Source organism: Episyrphus balteatus, chromosome 3 (assembly GCF_945859705.1).
Source record: "Episyrphus balteatus chromosome 3, idEpiBalt1.1, whole genome shotgun sequence".
NCBI lineage: Eukaryota > Metazoa > Arthropoda > Insecta > Diptera > Syrphidae > Episyrphus > Episyrphus balteatus.
The window spans coordinates 6,108,551-6,127,799 of NC_079136.1; the positions used below are offsets into that span (position 1 = coordinate 6,108,551).

The following is a 19,249-nucleotide window of genomic DNA, read 5'->3' on the forward strand; positions in this document are numbered from 1 at the left end:
GGGGCGTACGTTGAGTTGTGGGGGCCCCGGGACAAGACTAAATTATTGGGCCCCTTTGATATAGAAAATAAGAACAAATAAAAAAGTATGTACATATACGCCCACTTATTTTTTTTTTGAGGCCCCTGATGTACCTATCATTTGTTGGTCGCGAAGAATATGCAAGTAATAATTTTTGGGGCCCCAAGATAATATGTAATTTTTTTGTTTCTCTTGTGTCCGAAGTAATTCATGTCAAATATCGTATCTTTTTGCTTCGATACTTTTATAACCAGTTGGCTTCTCTGCATTGTCTCCTTACGGGACCCTGGCGTGTTGGGGGCCCCGGGGCACCGCCCCACTTGCCCCAATGGTGTGTACGCCCCTGATATCTACAATAACTTCCTATACTTTTTTGGAAAGCTAATAATTCTTTTATTATATTTTTAAATAAATAAAGCTCTTTCAAAGAATAGTTTTTGAAAAAAATATTTTCAAACTCAAAATTTTTAAAAAAATCTTTCAAACAAACATTACAAACTAATTTTTCTCAAAATAGTATGTAATTAAATACCCAATCTTGAGGATGTGACCAATAGAACTATATATAAGCCGTTTATACGATTATGTTTTAGAAGCTTTTTTTGTTTAGATTTTTGTTTGTTTATTTGAATTGAAAAGCCTGATATGGTTAGTTAAAAAAGCTTATATCGTGAGTTCTATTGACCCCATAGCCGAGATTGAGGTGTCCAGATTTAGGAAAAATAATAGAGTTTCAGCTTGTATATTTATAATTTCAAATAGTATAAATTTAGCCCATTCACATTAACTGGAAAACTTACGTTATTTAACCCCCCAAAAACCGTATAAAGCACAAAATTAGAGTTGTCAGACCTTAGAAATCGACATTAACACGCGTATGGCTGCAAAACTGCGTACTTATATTTTGGTTATATCTCTACTCCCAAAATTTTCTCGGCCTACTAGCAAAAAAACAGCTTTTTTCTTACTTTTGACTAGTACATGGAGAGTTTCGGAGTTAGATTACTTCTACAATACGATGGTGACAATAACGATTGTGGGCTCATTTTATAGGTAATTATAAGTACTACAATTCATTCTTGAAGAATTATCCAAACAAATCAAAAGTTCGTCAGATATATGAAAAAATGTCATTTTGTCCCAACCTTGCGATACAAACCCGCACTTTGACCAACTATAAAATTTTATTTAATCAACTCACGGAATTGTTTTGTATATCATTTCTTAGATAATTTTATTGTTAATAAGTCTTACCTTTGTCATTTTTTGTTAAAATGAATAACAATGGAGCTATTCAATAAAAACGATACCAATCTCTTTTCCAAGATGGCGGCTGTTCCCAACCTCCAATTATCCCAACAAATTGACTTTTATGATAAGGACAACCACCCGAACACATTCCATGAAAAAAATTTTGTCCCGCGAAAAATGCGATTTAAATTACTAATTTCCCTGGGCTATTATGTAATTAAATACTTATTTTATTTTCAAGATTCAATACTTTTATTAATTTTAATTTAAAAAGAGAAAACTAGATGCAAAAATGTTTTGTCGTTTTAGAGAAATTGAAAAAATTATCCAAAACTACTTTTTATTTGAGAAAGCCCTTTATATTTTTGTTTCTACGTGGCTGATGGGCTTGCTGATAAAATTAATTTATGAAATATTAAGTTTTCTTCTATTATTTTTGTACATTCAGAGTTGTTGGAGGACACAATAAAGTGACACAGTATTAAAATAACCGAGAATTAATCCTTTTTTCATTGATATCCCTTGAAAACTGAACTGTGAATTTTTCGTATATCTGGGATGCCCGTTGGCCGTTGCTTTCGCTGGATTCTAGCTGTAATGTTTTTGAGGCAATTTATTTTACTTTTACTTTTTTGCCAAGTTTCATGAGTGTACAATTTTTTTTTTATTTGTTGATTTTATGTACTATTTTACCTGTATTATAAATTTTTTGCACTCAAAACTAATTCTGAACAGCAAGTGTTTCGCTAAAGACCTCGACCTTGTTGATGATTTTGGACGGAATTTCAATGTTACCACTTCTTGTGTTCCAAATTCGGCAGATTAAAATCCGTTTTCAATAAAAACGCAATTTTTTAAACGAAAAACAATTTAAAAAAAATATATAAACAAGCACTTGATAATAACAATCATATTTTCTTATTTTTAAAGCATTCAAGAAAAATATTTTTTCCTATATACCATTTGGCTTCTCTTCCTTGGTTTTTGTCTTTTCTAACCATTTGCCCAAATATAACATTTTTGAGATTAAAAAACAAGCTTCTTTAATATTTTTTGTTTGTAATGAAAGAATAATGCCCGAGTTTCTCAGAAGGTAACATTCTTTCGCTTAGGATAATGGTAAAAATGATATTTAACCTATCAACCAAATTTCCGGTTTTCTCCTTGTTACGTTTGGGCAATTCCATGGTAACTCACGTTACATTCACAAAAATTTCCAACACATAAATAATTTTTTTTTTTGTCAATAAAATATTTAGGTAACTCACGTTACATTATTTTGGTAACTCATGTTACCTGTGATTTGTAGTTGTAAATGTAAAGAAAAGATGCATTTTCACTTAAGTTTTTTTTAAATCGAATATTGTGTAACGAAGCTTGCTTAAATGTTAACTTATTTTACCAATAACGAGGGGGTGTTGTCATCGTCACTATTAGACTCATCATGTTTTTATGTCGTTTTCCAAAATTCAAGGAGTGACACTCCTAGCTATATAATCACTCCAAAAGGAGTGAAAAAAATTGAAAAAGGAGTGCATTTTTGGAGTGAATTCTTCACTCCCAAAATTTTGAAGGAGTGACGGAGTGATTACCAATACTTCTACATTTGACTTCATGGACTGCTTGTTAAATTGTTGGGTGGTTGTTTTAATTTTGTTTGTGAAGGAAATTATATTTATTTACAAAAAAAATTCAATAAAGTATTGTAAAAAATCACTAAAAGTGAATTTAAAAGATTGTGTTATTATTTTAATAATTATTTCGTATTACAAACACATGCAAAGCAAACGTCAAATCACTCCAATTGTCAAATTCTTCGTGAACAAATTCCAAAATTGCACGAAAAAGGAGTGATTCACTCCCATAATTCTGTGGCAACAAGGAAAAACAACATAAGTCAGTTTTTACAACTTTTCAGGAGAGCGTTTTGAAAGTTTTGCTTCCCATAAGGAGTCAATGCTAATGTCATTTTTCTTTTACCTGTAATTCATAAACCGCTTAAGATAAAAATACGAAAAAAATATGGTAGATAGAATCGCTTATTGTGCATCAGATTTTGTGAAAATCTCAATTTCGACATAAGTTGACTTATGTTGTTATTCCTTGTTGCCACAGAATTTTGGAAAACGACATTAGTTTCCTTGTTTTTCCGTCATTTTCATCTGAAATTCTTCTGTTGTTGGCAAGCTTATGCTATAAAAATGCTTTAAGATTATTTAAACTCCCTGAATTTGATGTCTATCCATAAGGGAATACAACAAAGAATCTCTTCTTGCAACTTGCAAAAAGAGTTGACGTTTGTAAATAGAAATTTTCTAATAAAAAAAGCATAATTTGTTCAAAATTCGTGTCCACTTTTTCATAAAATTACCCGTTTGCTGATTTAAAATATTTTTTAAAATCAGAACCTAAATTAGAACGAGCCCGTTCACAGTTTTATATGAGCATTCAAACCGAAAAACGATAAATACATACTTTAATTTAACGAAAATAATAAAAAAAAAAAAATAAGCTGGAAAATCGTTTTCACCACCCTTAATCACAGAAAGCTGTAAAATTATGTTTAATACTGTTTTAGAGCAGGTGATCATACAGAAAACTTACCAAAATATGTGTACTCGTCTAAAACAAAATGCAATTAAAGCACTTTAAAAATTTTGGAAGGAAGGAAGATATATTTTTCAGGGAGAAAATTGCAGGGAACTTGAAATTTTAAATAGAAACTGATTTTTCAGGTGAAAATTGAAACTAGAAAAGTTTTTGTTATTTGGCCCACCAGGCCAATTTTCAAAGCCAAGTAGCGACTCCCAAATTTTATCGGATTTGGAAAATTTTATTTTGACAATTTTTTTTTCATGAGAGGGAACCATTTGACGGGTTGGGAGAATGTAATCACAACAAAAACATTACTGTTAAAAAGTAGCCAGGTTCTCCTATGTTGAAATTATGCTGGCACAAAAAGTACTGAGATGTAAAAGTGTACCAAGTTCTAAAGTTTGGGTTCAAATTCGTATCAATAAAATTTTGATTGTTCTCTTGACAATTTTTCTTTTAATTACCGATTTTTAAAGTTATTTCAAAAATTGCCAAGTAAACAATCAAAATTTTATTGATACGAATTTGAACCCAAACTTTAGAACTTGGTACACTTTTACATCTCAGTACTTTTTGTACCAGCATAATTTCAACATACAAGAACTTGGCTCTTTTTTTAACAGTATGTTTTTGTTGTGATTTCACTACTTTTTGCAAGGTATGGCTGTAGAATTGAAAATCTCTATATTTGATGAAAATTCAGTGAAAATGGGGGCGGTTGCCACGCCCCCTGGCTGAAATTCTCAAATTTTAAATTTTTTCCTTTGTATAAACTACCAGCTCTACCATTCTACCAAATTTCAAGATTCTAGGATAATCAGAAGTGCTCTATAATATTTAATGAAAATTCAGCGGAAATGGGCGGATGCCACGCCCCCTGAATTGAAAATCTCAAATTTTCGATTTTTCCCTTTGTATACACCACAAGCCCTATCACCGTGTAAAATTTCAAGTTTCTACGATAGCGGGAAGGTCTCCATAATTTTGATGATCTGTCAGTGAGTGAGTCAGTCAGTCAGTCAGTCAGTTACGGTTTTTGCGATTTTTGAAGCCCTATATCTCAGAAACTACTTATCGTAAAAGGCTGAAATTTTGTGAGGAGTTTTGTTTTGACAAGCTCAATAAATGTAGCGAGTTTGAAATTTCTAGCATCTTTGGTGTGGAAGTTAGAGGGGGGTCGAAAATGGCCTGAGTTGTTTCCTGTAAATAAGGGTGTAGTGACAAAGTTGCTAGAGAACTTGGCTGGGCACTACCGTGCCCCTTGATTTCAAAAGTTTTAATATAAGGCGCACCCTAATGTAAGTGCAATATTCTTTTGTAACAAAGAAAATAAATAAATTTGTCATCCAACAAAAATCACGAGGGGCATTTGTGTGGATCTGGGTACTGTACTGACCTTTGACCTATCAAAAAGGGATTGAACATTCAATTATTTTCCGAGTTCCAAAGGGTAAGGTGAGATGCACTCTTGAAGGCTTTGTCAATTCTTTGTAAGAGACAGTACCAATGAACAAAATGTCTATGAAGAGTAGGCTAGTTGTGTAGCGATCCTTCGGCGTAACTTTTCAACGAATTAATCATTACACTACGGTACATTACTTTAGAAGGAATAGGCAATAAATAGATAATTCCACGTTTAATACATATATACTACGGTAGATTTGTTGAGTTTTATTACAAAAGAAGAAAAAAATTTAAAATTCAGTGAAATATCTTAAAAGCTAGAGCGAGAGCACAATTTGCCCCATTTTAGTTGTATTTATTATTTTACTTTCCAGCTGCAGTTGCAAGTGGATTACGCAAAACTAAAATTACAGAATCTCCGCGCAAAAACATCTTTGAAATGAAACGATCTTTGTTTACCGGCTTAACCTTCTTTTTGCCTTTGCCAGTGCGCGGCAATTCTGTCCACATTTCTTTGACATTCTCCAGAACCATGTTGCAATGACGATCGAAAGCTTTGACACGTCCAAGGAGTTTCTTGTTGTTGCGGCAGTTGATTAGGACTTGAGTGTTGTTCTTGACGGATTGTGTGAGTACGGACAACGGACCGGTATTGAATTCTTCTTCCTCTTGGCGAGCCAATTCTTCGGGGGTTAATTCAGATTTTGGTTTAACAAGAGCCCTGAAAAAGTTAATATGGAATTATATTTTATTGGAAAATATAAAGTTATTTGTATATTTACATATTTAGTTGATGATTTTGTGAATAAAATAAAATAAATTATGAATTTATGATAAAAACGCTTGAAAAAGTGAAGAAGAAACTACAAAACGTTTTGATGCACAAACACACGCCAATTTTTGCTTTTCTTTTTTGTTAGCAATTTGACATTTGATGGGAGCTGTCAGTTTTAGCCATAGATGAAACATAAAAAAGATTAATTACAAACTGAGCTACAAGTAATAGATTACTCTGTTTAAGGTAACGTTGCTACTAGGCACGTTTTTTGAAATTGCGCAAATGCCGAATTAAAAGACTGGCAAAATTCCAAAGAGGTTTGGAAGTAACCGTGGCCGAAGGCAGTCGCAGCTCTTGGAGCTAGTAAAAGTTTAACGTAAAGTTATATTATCTGGACGAGTTACTAATGGGTCTGTGGGATTGCCCCAACCCATTCGTATGTCCAACAAACACGTGTGACTTATAAGTCAACACCAGCAATAGATAATTAGCCACAGCTAATTAATTCAAATAGTGATGGAGATCCGGACGAGTCACTTACGGGTCTGCGGGATGCCCCAACCCGTTCGTGTGTCCTGCAAAGAACGTGCGACTTTGAAGTCGACATAAATCATCAACAGCAACAGACAATTAGCCACAGCTAATAATAACACAAAAAGTGACTAGGATGGATAATTACATCGCCATAAAACAGGGAAACTAGTATGTACAAAAAGTTAAACTGTGCTAACAGTACAACATAACACACCACAACAGTAAATAGCGGCATTTCATCGCACGCTATATCCATACAAGTAAGCGGTACGAATCATAACGGCGCATCGAAACACCTGATGCTAAAACTGAAAGCATATTCCCTAGTACATCTAAAATACTTTAAAACATATTCGCCAGTTAATTGATTTAATTTCATCTAAATTGAATGTTTTATTGTTTGCTACAATGTTATTGTCCTCATCCTAGTATCTATGTAATCAAAATTCCGTGATCTATTTTGTATTAGTGTTGAGCACATTCATACTACTTTACTGACTATTTCATTTTGTATCTCCTACCAAATGTATCTATACTATTTTATAAATTAAGAAGAGCTATCGCTCGTAAAGATAGAGAAACAACATCAATGTATACCAAAATGTATCTTCCTCTCTACACCATTAATCGAATCTTTCACTCAGTCACCCTAAATGTATATCTCAATGTTTGAAGAAACATTATTTTATCCATTGCAATTTTTGTTTTAAATAAAAATTATCTTTTTTGATTCCGTTTTTTTGCTCTTAAGTGTAGTTTTGCTTGCAAAATCGGGATACTAAAACAAATTAAAAAATGAGAGATTGTTCTAAACGCATTTAATTAAAACCTTTAACAAAAAATATACAGCGGTATTTATTAGATTTGCTTAAATTGTTTCTCAAAGGTTGTTTAGTTAAGCTTGCTTAAATATTTAATTCGCCTTTTAGCAACGTTGCTTAGATTTGTATTTATAATCGAATTTCCACAGATGATTAACTAAACGATAGTTGTGTCAAAAAATTAAGGGGATTTGACTAATCTAGTACAAAATACTATTACATTTTAGAAACATCACGTGGTTTTTGACAACTTGAGGGTATATATTTTTGTAAACAAAAATTCTTAACCTTGACTGCGCAAAAAAAAAAAACAGATTAGGTCGTTGACTATGAGTTTGCTTTCGTCGGATTCCTTAAAAAATGCACAGAGCAAAGCCAGAGAGCATTGGTTTTTTTCATTTCGTCGCCTCAACAAAATATTGTCGTATGTGCAAAATTGAGGTTTTGAGATTTGAATGCAGTTTTGCTAATTGATTTTTTCTCCTTCTAACATTTTGTCGTATCCCGACAAACAATTTTGGTTCTATAAAGCTTTACAGATGCAATTGTTGCTTCTGTAAAGCATTATAGAAGCAAAATTGTTAGTAGGGATGTGTAGGTTTACAAACATTTTCAGTAGCTTTTTGTCGTAAGTGCACAGAAAACGTGCACATACGACAAAAATTATCACATACTAAAATTTTTTCATACAAATCTGTGTTTTTCTTCGTTCGGTTAATAATTGTCGTATGTGCTGTTTTTGCAACACATACAACAATATTTTACTGGAATTTCAGTAAACGTTTGTCGTTTGTCCCATAAGGAAATACACTGACGAGTGTAATTTCAGTTGCAATCAAGATGTCGAGCAGGTCGGACGAGTCGACCTGCGCCAAGTTTATCCGAGGAGCTTTATGCTCTATTTTATGCATACAAAATGTATAAAATAGTGGTGTTATGATTTTATTAGTTAAGCATACGTAACGAAATATTGGAAGATGAATTCTTTGATGCCGATCCTTTAGGTTCCCCCAATGTTTCGAATCCAGTGACAACTGGAAATTTGTATGAAGCTTTTATCGTGCTATCTTAAAACTTTAATAATTTTAATTCACATTGAATAGTAATGCCCACTTTTTACGAGTCGATTTTAGCCGCACAATATGTCGGTAGACTAGGATTTTTCTATGGGGATTGTCACTTTAGTCGCCTTACGTTCACACGGGTCGAAAAGCTTCGCCGGCCCGCAAAAATCGACTCGTGAAAAGTCCCCATAACTTAATATTAGTAAACTGAGATCTCATTCATTCTAAAATTGCTTTAAAAATAATGTAGGTACCAAGGGCGTATACAGGTTTACTTCTTGGGGGGGGTCACGCTGAAATTTTTTTTTTACAAAAGTATAGACTTGAAAATGTGCTACTTAAATTACAAATATTTAAATTTGTTCGTTTCGCATTTTGAACCGAACAGTATCGGAGAATTACTAAACAAAGAAAGGTATTTGATTCGTTTTGCTTTAGTTTAGCCTTAGCCTTGAGCCCAATTGCTCAGACCATCCTGTTCTAAAAATTAAACTGTATAGGTACTTCGATTTTCCGCTAGCCCAAAATCATTTTTAAAAATACATACTATGAAAATCTTCTTTATATTAAATAAATGTGGTAACTTTTTAGTTGAAAGTCTTCCTAAGGCAAACGAATCACAAAGTTAAAAAAATTGCATTTCGAAAAAAAATATTTTTTTAAATCTTATGCAAATTTTATTAGACTAGGGCGATAACATTTTTTATAATATATTAAAATTCAATGCAGTTTGCATAACACCCAACTACGACCGACCTATGTTTAGGATAATTTCCGATTTAAAAAAAACTATCTTTGGCGTAAAACATAATGCTAGTTTAAACTTACCTATAGAAATTTTGGTAATTTTAAACGGTAATATTATTTTGAACAAAATGCTTTATATTACCTACTTATTAGGAATTTTACAAAATATGGGTCTGATTTCGTCAGCCTTCGGGTTACAAAATAACACACATTCAGTTATATTTATAGATTTTCTTAAATTGGTTCTTAAAGGTTAATTTTAATATTCTAAGCTTGCTGGAAATATGTATTTAATTAGCTGTAGACAAGGTTACTTAAATTCTTACCAATAATTAGTTTAGCATTGATGATTGACAAATCGATAGTTGTTTCAAAAGATAAAGTAAAAAATACTATTATATTTTATAAGCAAACAAAATTCACAAATTCTTGGCTTTTTAGATAACACAGCCACACAAAAAAATATAAAAGTTCTGGTCTGGGGTTGCGACCAGGTTTTTCATATAGTTATGGGGTCGCTGAAACCGAATCCGAAGTCCGTTTTGCCCCATCACGTCAGGTTTTTGAGATAACCTCAAAAAATGTCACGAAAACAAAATTTTTTTTTCTCTGATCTGGATGTGCGAATATGTTATTCATATAGTTTTTGGATCGCTGAATCCAGATTCGAAGTCAATTTTGCCCTATCACGTCAGGTTTCTGAGATATCCTCAAAAAAATGTCAAAACCAAAAAAACAAAATTTCTTATCTGGAGTTGCGACTAAATTTTTCATATAGTTTTTGGGTTGCTTAAACCGAATCCGAAGTCTATTTTGCCGTATCACGTCAGGTTTTTGAAATATCCTCAAAAAATATCAGATAAGAACTTTTTTTTTTGAGTTAAGACATTTTTTGAAGATATTTCAAAAACCTGACGTGATACGGCAAAATAGACTTCGGATTCGGTTTAAGCAACCCAAAAACTATATGAAAAATCTAGTCGCAACTCCAGATAAGAAATTTTGTTTTTTTGGTTTTGACATTTTTTTGAGGATATCTCAGAAACCTGACGTGACAGGGCAAAATTGACTTCGAATCTGGATTCAGCGATCCAAAAACTATATGAATAACATATTCGCACATCCAGATCAGAGAAAAAAAATTTTGTTTTCGTGACATTTTTTGAGGTTATCTCAAAAACCTGACGTGATGGGGCAAAACGGACTTCGGATTCGGTTTCAGCGACCCCAAAACTATATGAAAAACCTGGTCGCAACCCCAGACCAGAACTTTTATATTTTTTTGTGTGGCTGTGTAATTAAATAAGGGAGCGATTTCTTTTTGTGACTGTATTTGTGTCTAAGTGACCGATGAAAAACAAAAAACTATACAAAACTTCATAGTAGGAACAAGACAACGTAACATTTGTTTGTTTTGTTCACTAAAAATGATTTATATTTCACAAATAAACAAAAATTGGCTCTGGTTCTTCATTTCTTTACAAAATTTTATTTTGGTTTGACGTTTTGTATTTGACAAAATTGTAGTGTTTGTGAAAATGTGTGTAAATACGTCTCGATTTAAAAGGATCGATTCTTCGGGAAAAAGTAGCGAATTTTTTTTTCATTGGAATTCATTTAAGGAAAAAGTAGCGACTGCAAGTCGACTGCAGATCGAATTTTTGGTTATTGAGAATTCGACATATAATATTTTTTCTTTTGCACTATCAAGAACGTATTTTTTTCTAGGTGCCAAAGAAGAAAAACATTAATCGCCACATGAAAAAACATCCATTTAAAAATGAACTGACTGTGACCTCCTGGGAAAATTTTGCGTGACCCACCGGCACCGGTGGGTCACATGGTGGTCAACGTGTTAAGGATACGTTTAAAATTGAACCACTTTTAAGATTGCTTTATAGAAACGACCGTTATTTTGTTTGTTGGTTAAGAGCTGCTCACTAAAAATATGACCGCATCTTCAAAATAATATGGTAAAATAGTTCGTTGACACCAAAAAATTTTTTCACTTTTCATTTTCGTTCATGTTCTAAATCTTAAGCATTTTAAAAATCATCTTAATTAAGTATAACTTACCAAATTATTGTTTAAGATTTGACTTCTTGGGGGGGGGGTCATGACCCCGTGACCCCCCCCCTTGTATACGCCGTTGGTAGGTACCTATTATTTTTTTTTTATATTTATGTGATTTTATCTTTTTTTGAAAGAATTTTGTTGTGAAGTCAATAATCCATAGTAATATACCTACCCGAATTAAGCGAAACCTCGATTTTAACAAAAAATAAAACATACATCTCACTTCCAAAATAAAAAAGTTCTATAATTTTATAGGTTAACTGCTTCTATCTAAACCAATTGTTTAGAAGTTAGATGTAGGTATGTTATTTTACCATTGATGTTTTTGTTAAAATCGAGTTTTGCCTAACTAAAACTATTATACCAAGAGCCAATGTGATTTTAAAAAGTTAGTTATTTGTTTTTCGCATTGAATTTGACATCTATTTGTCGTATGTCGTAAACCAGTTTCGAATAAAACTTTGCTTATTTTTGTCTTATGTGTCATCAATTTGTCGTATGTGTTTGGCTAGCAAATAGTTTCAGTGAAAACGTAACATACGACATCGGCATATTGGAGAAAATTGACTATTATTTGTTTCTGGATTAGAATATTGAAATACTTCTACCATAATTCAATAGACAAATATTTTCTGTATATGTCATTATATTTTTTAAAAAATTCACCGTACAGTTTTCAAGAAAAAAAAATCTGAACTTTAATTGCGTTTTCCCAAAAGTAGCCGAATGTAACATACGACATTATTTTATTGAGGCGACGATAGAAAAATCCTAGTCGACCGACATATCGTGCGGCTAAAATCGACTCGTGAAAAGTCGTCATAAGGCTTTATAACATACAAGCTTGAAATTGAGAAAGTTTGCCGCACACAAAATCGATTTCTGAAAAGCCATTAAAAATATTCTCAATTTGTCAACAAATGAGTCACCCTATAGTAATTTTTATTTTGTTATCAACCTGGAACGCACTCGTTCAAATGACATTTCTGAACTGTCACCTGTCAAAAATTTGTAGTAGTATTTTTGTTCCACGCGAAAATAGAAAATACTCCAAATCCCTGATGGAACCCGAAATTAAAAAACCAAAAACCTCCAACGATGAGGCAATTCCACCTCCACCATCATTCACCGAACCAACATGTAAACATTTTGTAAAACGAAAAAAACGTTTCTGCAAAATGACAGTGGCCAAAGGCAAAGAATATTGCGGTGAACATGAACCACAATTAGATGAAGCCACTGTCGATGGTAATGAAGAAGTTTCTAACAGTGCCCGTATCCCTTGTCCATTGGACAACAAACATTCTGTTTACAAAAAGAATCTTAGAAAACATCTCAAAATTTGCAATGCTAGACCAATGGAAAATTTTCCTCCTTACATTGTCCACGGAGTCAATTGTGGAGATGATCCTGAAAGCGAATTGCTTTCGGAAGAATGTCCAAAACTTAGTGACGTTCCTCCAAAAGAGTTGAAAGCTATTATTGATAAAGTAAAGGAACTGTATACAAAGTTCGTTGATGGTCAAATTGTTCAAATGGACCATAAACACGAAGTTCTCAAAGAAGAACTTGCAAATGAAGAATATGGCTTTGAGACAAGAAAACACTTGATTCAAGCTTCCGCTTTACTCGGTTGCTTGAATGAATGTGGTCTCTTTAAGAATTCCACGAGTTTTATCGAATTCGGAGCTGGTAAAGGACATTTGTCTTTTTGGTTGGCTCAGGCACTCTCGGGCAATGAGAGTTCCAAAGTAATTCTCATTGATCGAATGTCCCATCGCCACAAAAAAGACAATAAAATCGAAGATCGAAATATTGTCCATAGAATTCGAGCTGACATTGCCGATTTCAAAATGTCTGGTTTGGATTTAATCCAAGATTCCAAAAGCATTGTTGCCGTGAGCAAACATTTATGTGGCGCTGCCACAGATTTGACCATTCGTTGCATTCTGCAAGATGATACAGAAAAAACTGATGCAATTTTGATTGCACTTTGTTGTCATCATCGATGTGAATGGAAACCATTTGTTGGGAAGGAATTTTTCCTTGAGAATGGTTTGACGAGGAAAGAATTTGCTTTGATAACGAAGATGGCAAGTTGGGCGATATGTGGGACTGGATTTAGTAGGGAAAAGAGGAAGCAGATTGATGAGGAATCTGTTAATGAGGATGTTTCTTTAAATGATGTTGCCGTGAAGGAAAGGGAAGAAATTGGTTTGCAATGCAAACGAGTTCTTGACTATAGTCGAGTTGAGTACCTGAGGAAAAATGGGTATACTACTTCGCTGAGATCGTATGTTGATAAAGATGTGACGTTGGAAAATATTTGTATTTTAGCTTTAAGATCGAAAATGCAATAAAAATTTAAAATTAATTCTAATTTAAAATGTTTCTATTTCGCTACTTGTTTAAATCTAGAATATTTTTCTGGATGGATTTTGACTTTCATAGCTTTTTAGCAGCTGATAGTTAGTACCTATAAAGTTTCTTTTTCACTTTTTTCAATTTTGTCCATTTTATGTAGAATTCTTTACTTTCGATCACGGTTTCAAGTGACCCAGAATAATTAAAATATTTTTTTTTCAACTTTTGTATGGGAGTACGCAGAGCTTTACAACTTTGTGTTCATCCGATAGTAGGCTCGTGTCCAATGTTCAATGGGATGTAATTTCTTTAATAAATGGAACAAAAGAAAGGTATCTTGTTTACAGTTTGGTTTAATGTTTCATTCTTTATAATTATTAAAGTGAACCCTTTTTTTTTTTAATTGATGAGCGATACTTCCTCATTAAAAGAATAAAGTAATACGCTTGTTTGGTTCTTTATCTGGACTTAAAAAGTATTTTAACAACTGACTGATAATTAAGTCAATTATCGAATAAGGGAATTCTGCGTAGTAAAGACTACCTGAAGTAGATTATTTGATGAAAGTCTTTTTTCTTTGAAGGCCATGTATATTTTTGTAGATTTTGAAATGAGATTGCAATTGCATCTTAATTCGTTCCTAATCAACAAAATCAATCAAAAATCTACTGTAGCTTATTTGAAAGGCTATATCCTAAACATGAAGAAAGTTTTTTTTTTTTAAATTCAATAGATACATTTGTATGAAAATTGACAAAGTGTTGAAAAATGTCTAAAAAATTTAAATATTGAGTTAAACGGTTACAAAAATGGAAAAGGTAGAAGTTCGATAAAGTGTTTATTACAATGAGGGGAATTGTTTTTTTTTCTGAAAGATAATAGCTCAACATTTTAAACGATTAAGTAAAATTGCTAAGCCAAAAAGTATACGGTTTTTTTACTTAGTAACTTACTAAATGGCTCTAAATTAAATCGTTAAAAAATTTGCGCTAGTGAAAACAAAATTAGGTGTCTCATAAAGATATTTTTTTCGAATTATGAATTTTTGTTTGGGACATTTTTGAGTGTTTTTTATTTCTAGAAATTTTTGAAAACTTGCAAAGAATGCCAAAATTTGGATATACGAGTATAGGTGAGATTGATGTACTTACGTTTGCAAAAAATTGAATTTCTAAAATAATTTCTTACCGAAAAACAGGATAAAATATTTTTTTAAACAATTTTTTTCAACTGTTTTTTATTCAATTCTTTCTTATTTTGATATATAGATGGGTGAAATTTATAAGGAAGGTATATAACAAACAGTGGTTTACATCCAAAATGGACACTCAATACTACTATTTTTTATTTTATTCTAACGTATTTTGACCTCAGGAACTCGAAAATCACATTAAAAGAATTTACAATGGATCGAGATATGATTTTTCAAAGTTTTTTGTCGTTGTTTTTCCAAACAAACTTAACATTCGGGCTATATCTAATATCTTGACAAATAAATGACCTAACTGAACACAAGAACTCAAAGAAAAAAATCAAAATCTTTCGAATCCTCGTAGTTTAAAATTTTTCATGTATAGTACATTTTCTGGCAGGATATGACAATTTTTGTTACGATCAATATTTTCGACTTTTTCTGTTACTTTTTGAGTTTTTGTCTATAACTTGAAAAGGAAGCCGAATTTGAAAATTTTTATTAAGTAATATTTGTAGATAATTAAATTTCCTATCGATATCCTATCGGTATCTTTTTAAAATAATTTAAAATTCAAATATTGCAAAAAACTTAAGAAAAACTATTCAAAAATGAGAAAAAACGACATTTTTAATTTTTCTACTAAATAATCCATTTTTATCCTCTGAGTATTTATAAATATTGAACATGTAACGGAGAAAAGAACAAACTTTATTTTTCATTAAAATTGTCGTGTTTTGTCAAAAATTGAATACGGCTAAATTTGAATAAAATATGAACTTTCAAAATCCAGAAAATGTACTATACATGAAAAATTTAAAACTATGAGAATTCAAAAGATTTTGATTTTTTCTTTAAGTAATAAAGTTGTTTTTGCAAAAATTTGTTTTAAAATATCGATTTTTTTAAAATGTTTTAATACATTGCACTTAAACATCTAAAGTTACCCAGAAAAGTTATTCTAGTGTTTCTTACTTATTTATTCAGCTTTCAGGTTCTGGTTCTTTTGTTCAGATTAGTCATTTATTACTCAAGATATAACCCAAATACTAACAACAACAAAAAACTTTGAAAAAATAGCTTAAAAGTGTAAAAATCATAACGGGATAATTTTTTTTGAAAAGATCATAAAATCTTACTTCAAAAATGGTTTTGAAAAAAAAAAAATTAAAAAATGGGTTTTTTAGAAAAAAAAAATAAAACATGTTTTTCACCTTTTTTGTAATAGATCAGCTTAAATTGGACTAATTTCATTTTTAATAACGGTTTTGGAAAGGTCTAAATATCACCCTACAAACGCAAAAAAACATTCATTCAATTATGTTTAAAGTCGCAAGAAACATGCAAAAAAGTAATTTAAGATCATAGTTTTTTTTACTCTCAAAAATTGAGTGACTCAAGGAAATAATTCATACTACTCACTTGCTAATTTTTTTGGGGGATTATTTATATACAGAAGTTCATATTTTGAGCTTAGGAACCAGTAAAAAATGACACAAAAAGATTTCATGACATAGGTATTTTTCGTATATTCTTTTCACATGGAATTACTCTACTATGAGATGGTATATTTTTCATTTCGAAAATAACTTCTTTTAAAATGTTAAAAATAGCAAATATGTATTAGAAAATTATTCTATCAAAGGAATCATGGAGACTCGAAAGGAGAGGTTTCAATTCCTTTGAAATGTTATTTTAAAGCGTGACTTTATGTCAATCATCTACCATAAAATGATACACTTTGGATAGCATAAACTACACTTCCTAAAACAACCACTACCAACCTAATTGATTTTGTAATGGACTTGGTGAACTTGGCAACGAAAACAGAAATCTATCAAAATTGATTTTATTTCAAACAATCCACAAACAAAAAAACTTAGTTGAAAACTTTTCTTCAGCCTAGCTTTTTTTTTTAGTAAAAACTAATAGCAATCCTCTGAGAATTGACTTGTTATTAATTTCACTTTTCCACATCCAGATCTTAGCCAACATTAAATACTTTTCTTCGTCTGATACCAATACCATGTACTTAATTGAAATAAATATTTTGAAATAGCAATTCCTTAAATAGATTCTCGTTCTACTCAATTTTATAACAATACCACATATTTCGAAAGATTTCATCGATTGAGAAACATTAAAAACATTAATCTTTGAAGCTATAAGCTTGAAGAGTTCCTAGAATATTCATTCCAAATGATTTGATATAAATTACTCAGGTAGAAAACAAATGTATAACCCCAAATTGATCAGGAAGTCTGAGAAAATAAAAACGCTATAAAATTTTATATGAATTGTTGGAATATATAGTTTATAAAAGTGGCTTCTATTTTCATTTCGATAAACCATTTCTGCAAAAATAAAATAGATTGACAATCGAAGTTTTGGTTTTTATAGTTGAAAAGCGTGTCTACGTCATTGCTGTGAAATTGGGGTTATCGATAAAGAAGCTATTAATATTATTGTCAACTATTTCGAGTGATTTGCTTTCCAAAGAAAAGCACTCCTTTGATTTGTGAAGTATTTCGGGAGGATGTGTTTAGAGTTAAAAACAAAAAAAAATGTTACGCATACACCACAGTGTCCCTTTATATTTCCTATTAACAGATCAAAGTTGAATTTTTACTTTTAAAGCAAATTTAGATATTTATTCTCCCTTCTTTTTTTAAACATTTATAGGTCGAAAAATAAAACCTTTATATTAGATGGGGGGCAGATTACTTAAAACGAAATGTCTCTTTATAATATTTTAGCCCTAAGGTAGAAAACCAAAAAGAATTTCTTTTATTTTTCCTGTTATCCTATTCGTTACAAAAAGACGTCAATATTATTTCTGTTTTAGTGTTAAAGTTTATAAAGAATCATTCATCACAGGGGGTTTGTTTTTATTGACAGATTATTTTTGCACTCAGAGCTTCTTGATTAAATACGACTTAGTGAAGTCAACTTCTCGAAAAAGCAAAACAAAACAAAATATAGGTACCTTTTGCGTGTCCTTAGGCGAAGCTATGTTGACGCAATAAAAGATAAAACACAACTTCTCCAATTGTTGTTTAAAATATATAAAATTTTAGCTGCCCTAAAGGACAATTATCGTAGATGTGAAATATTTGTCCTTGAGGTTATTGTTCCATTCTTTCTTCTGCTACACTCATAGATATTCGTGTTTTTTGTGTCAAAAGATAAAGTTGTGTCCTTGGCATTTTGTTTTGTTCTGTTTGTTTGTTATGATGACCTTAATTATCTGTATTTCGGGAATCATTTATTTAGGTTAAATGTGTTTTTGTTGGTTTAAGTTATATATTCTTTAAATTAATTCATATTTCTCCCCTTTTTAGAGGTTTTAATTGGAATTTTAAGAAATATTTAGGTTCGAAATGGCTTAAAGGGTTTTAATAGCAATTTTAACACAGAAGATCTTTAAGTTGTTGAGGTGAGGTGATGACATAAATAAGTTTCTTTGACCTACATAAATATAACCAATTTTCTAATTAAAATTTGTTTTGATAACAAAGTTCAGTTAATTAGGAGCAAGAAAATTAGGTTTCTATTTAGAGATACTTCGCATGATGAACAAAGGCCTATAATAATTTAAACTTTTAATCATTTGTTGGTCAAGTGTAAGTGATGAATGAACGGGAAGGGTGAGGGCTTTCAATTCCCTGCGTAGCCTGAACTCTTTAAATAAATGCATTAACTTATTGCAAGAAATTCTATTGGAGCTATCTGAGACAAAAATATTTAGTATTTAGTATTTAGTATTTAGTATTTAGTATTTAGTATTTAGTATTTAGTATTTAGTATTTAGTATTTAGTATTTAGTATTTAGTATTTAGTATTTAGTATTTAGTATTTAGTATTTAGTATTTAGTATTTAGTATTTAGTATTTAGTATTTAGTATTTAGTATTTAGTATTTAGTATTTAGTATTTAGTATTTAGTATTTAGTATTTAGTATTTAGTATTTAGTATTTAGTATTTAGTATTTAGTATTTAGTATTTAGTATTTAGTATTTAGTATTTAGTATTTAGTATTTAGTATTTAGTATTTAGTATTTAGTATTTAGTATTTAGTATTTAGTATTTAGTATTTAGTATTTAGTATTTAGTATTTAGTATTTAGTATTTAGTATTTAGTATTTAGTATTTAGTATTTAGTATTTAGTATTTAGTATTTAGTATTTAGTATTTAGTATTTAGTATTTAGTATTTAGTATTTAGTATTTAGTATTTAGTATTTAGTATTTAGTATTTAGCTTTTAGTATTTAGTATTTAGTATTTAGTATTTAGTATTTAGTATTTAGTATTTAGTATTTAGTATTTAGTATTTAGTATTTAGTATTTAGTATTTAGTATTTAGTATTTAGTATTTAGTATTTAGTATTTAGTATTTAGTAT

The 19,249-nt window shown here is 30.8% G+C and overlaps 3 protein-coding genes across 3 annotated transcripts in view; 2 read left to right on the forward strand and 1 right to left on the reverse strand.

Annotated features, from left to right (window-relative positions):
- The window catches only part of LOC129914005 (stage VI sporulation protein D), a 208,497-nt gene that overhangs the window by 158,021 nt on the left and 31,227 nt on the right, over positions 1-19,249 (forward strand). The gene's annotated exons all lie outside the window — the stretch shown is intronic.
- On the reverse strand, positions 5,503-6,201 carry LOC129914020 (probable small nuclear ribonucleoprotein Sm D2). The gene is made up of 2 exons (XM_055993049.1): positions 6,054-6,201; positions 5,503-5,992 (listed from the first exon to the last, which is right to left on the reverse strand). Coding segments are annotated over exons 1-2 (360 nt in total). The 5' UTR covers positions 6,056-6,201; the 3' UTR covers positions 5,503-5,634.
- On the forward strand, positions 12,279-13,671 carry LOC129914008 (tRNA:m(4)X modification enzyme TRM13 homolog). The gene has a single exon (XM_055993034.1). The coding sequence runs from the start codon at positions 12,353-12,355 to the stop codon at positions 13,649-13,651; it is 1,299 nt and encodes a 432-aa protein (XP_055849009.1). The 5' UTR covers positions 12,279-12,352; the 3' UTR covers positions 13,652-13,671.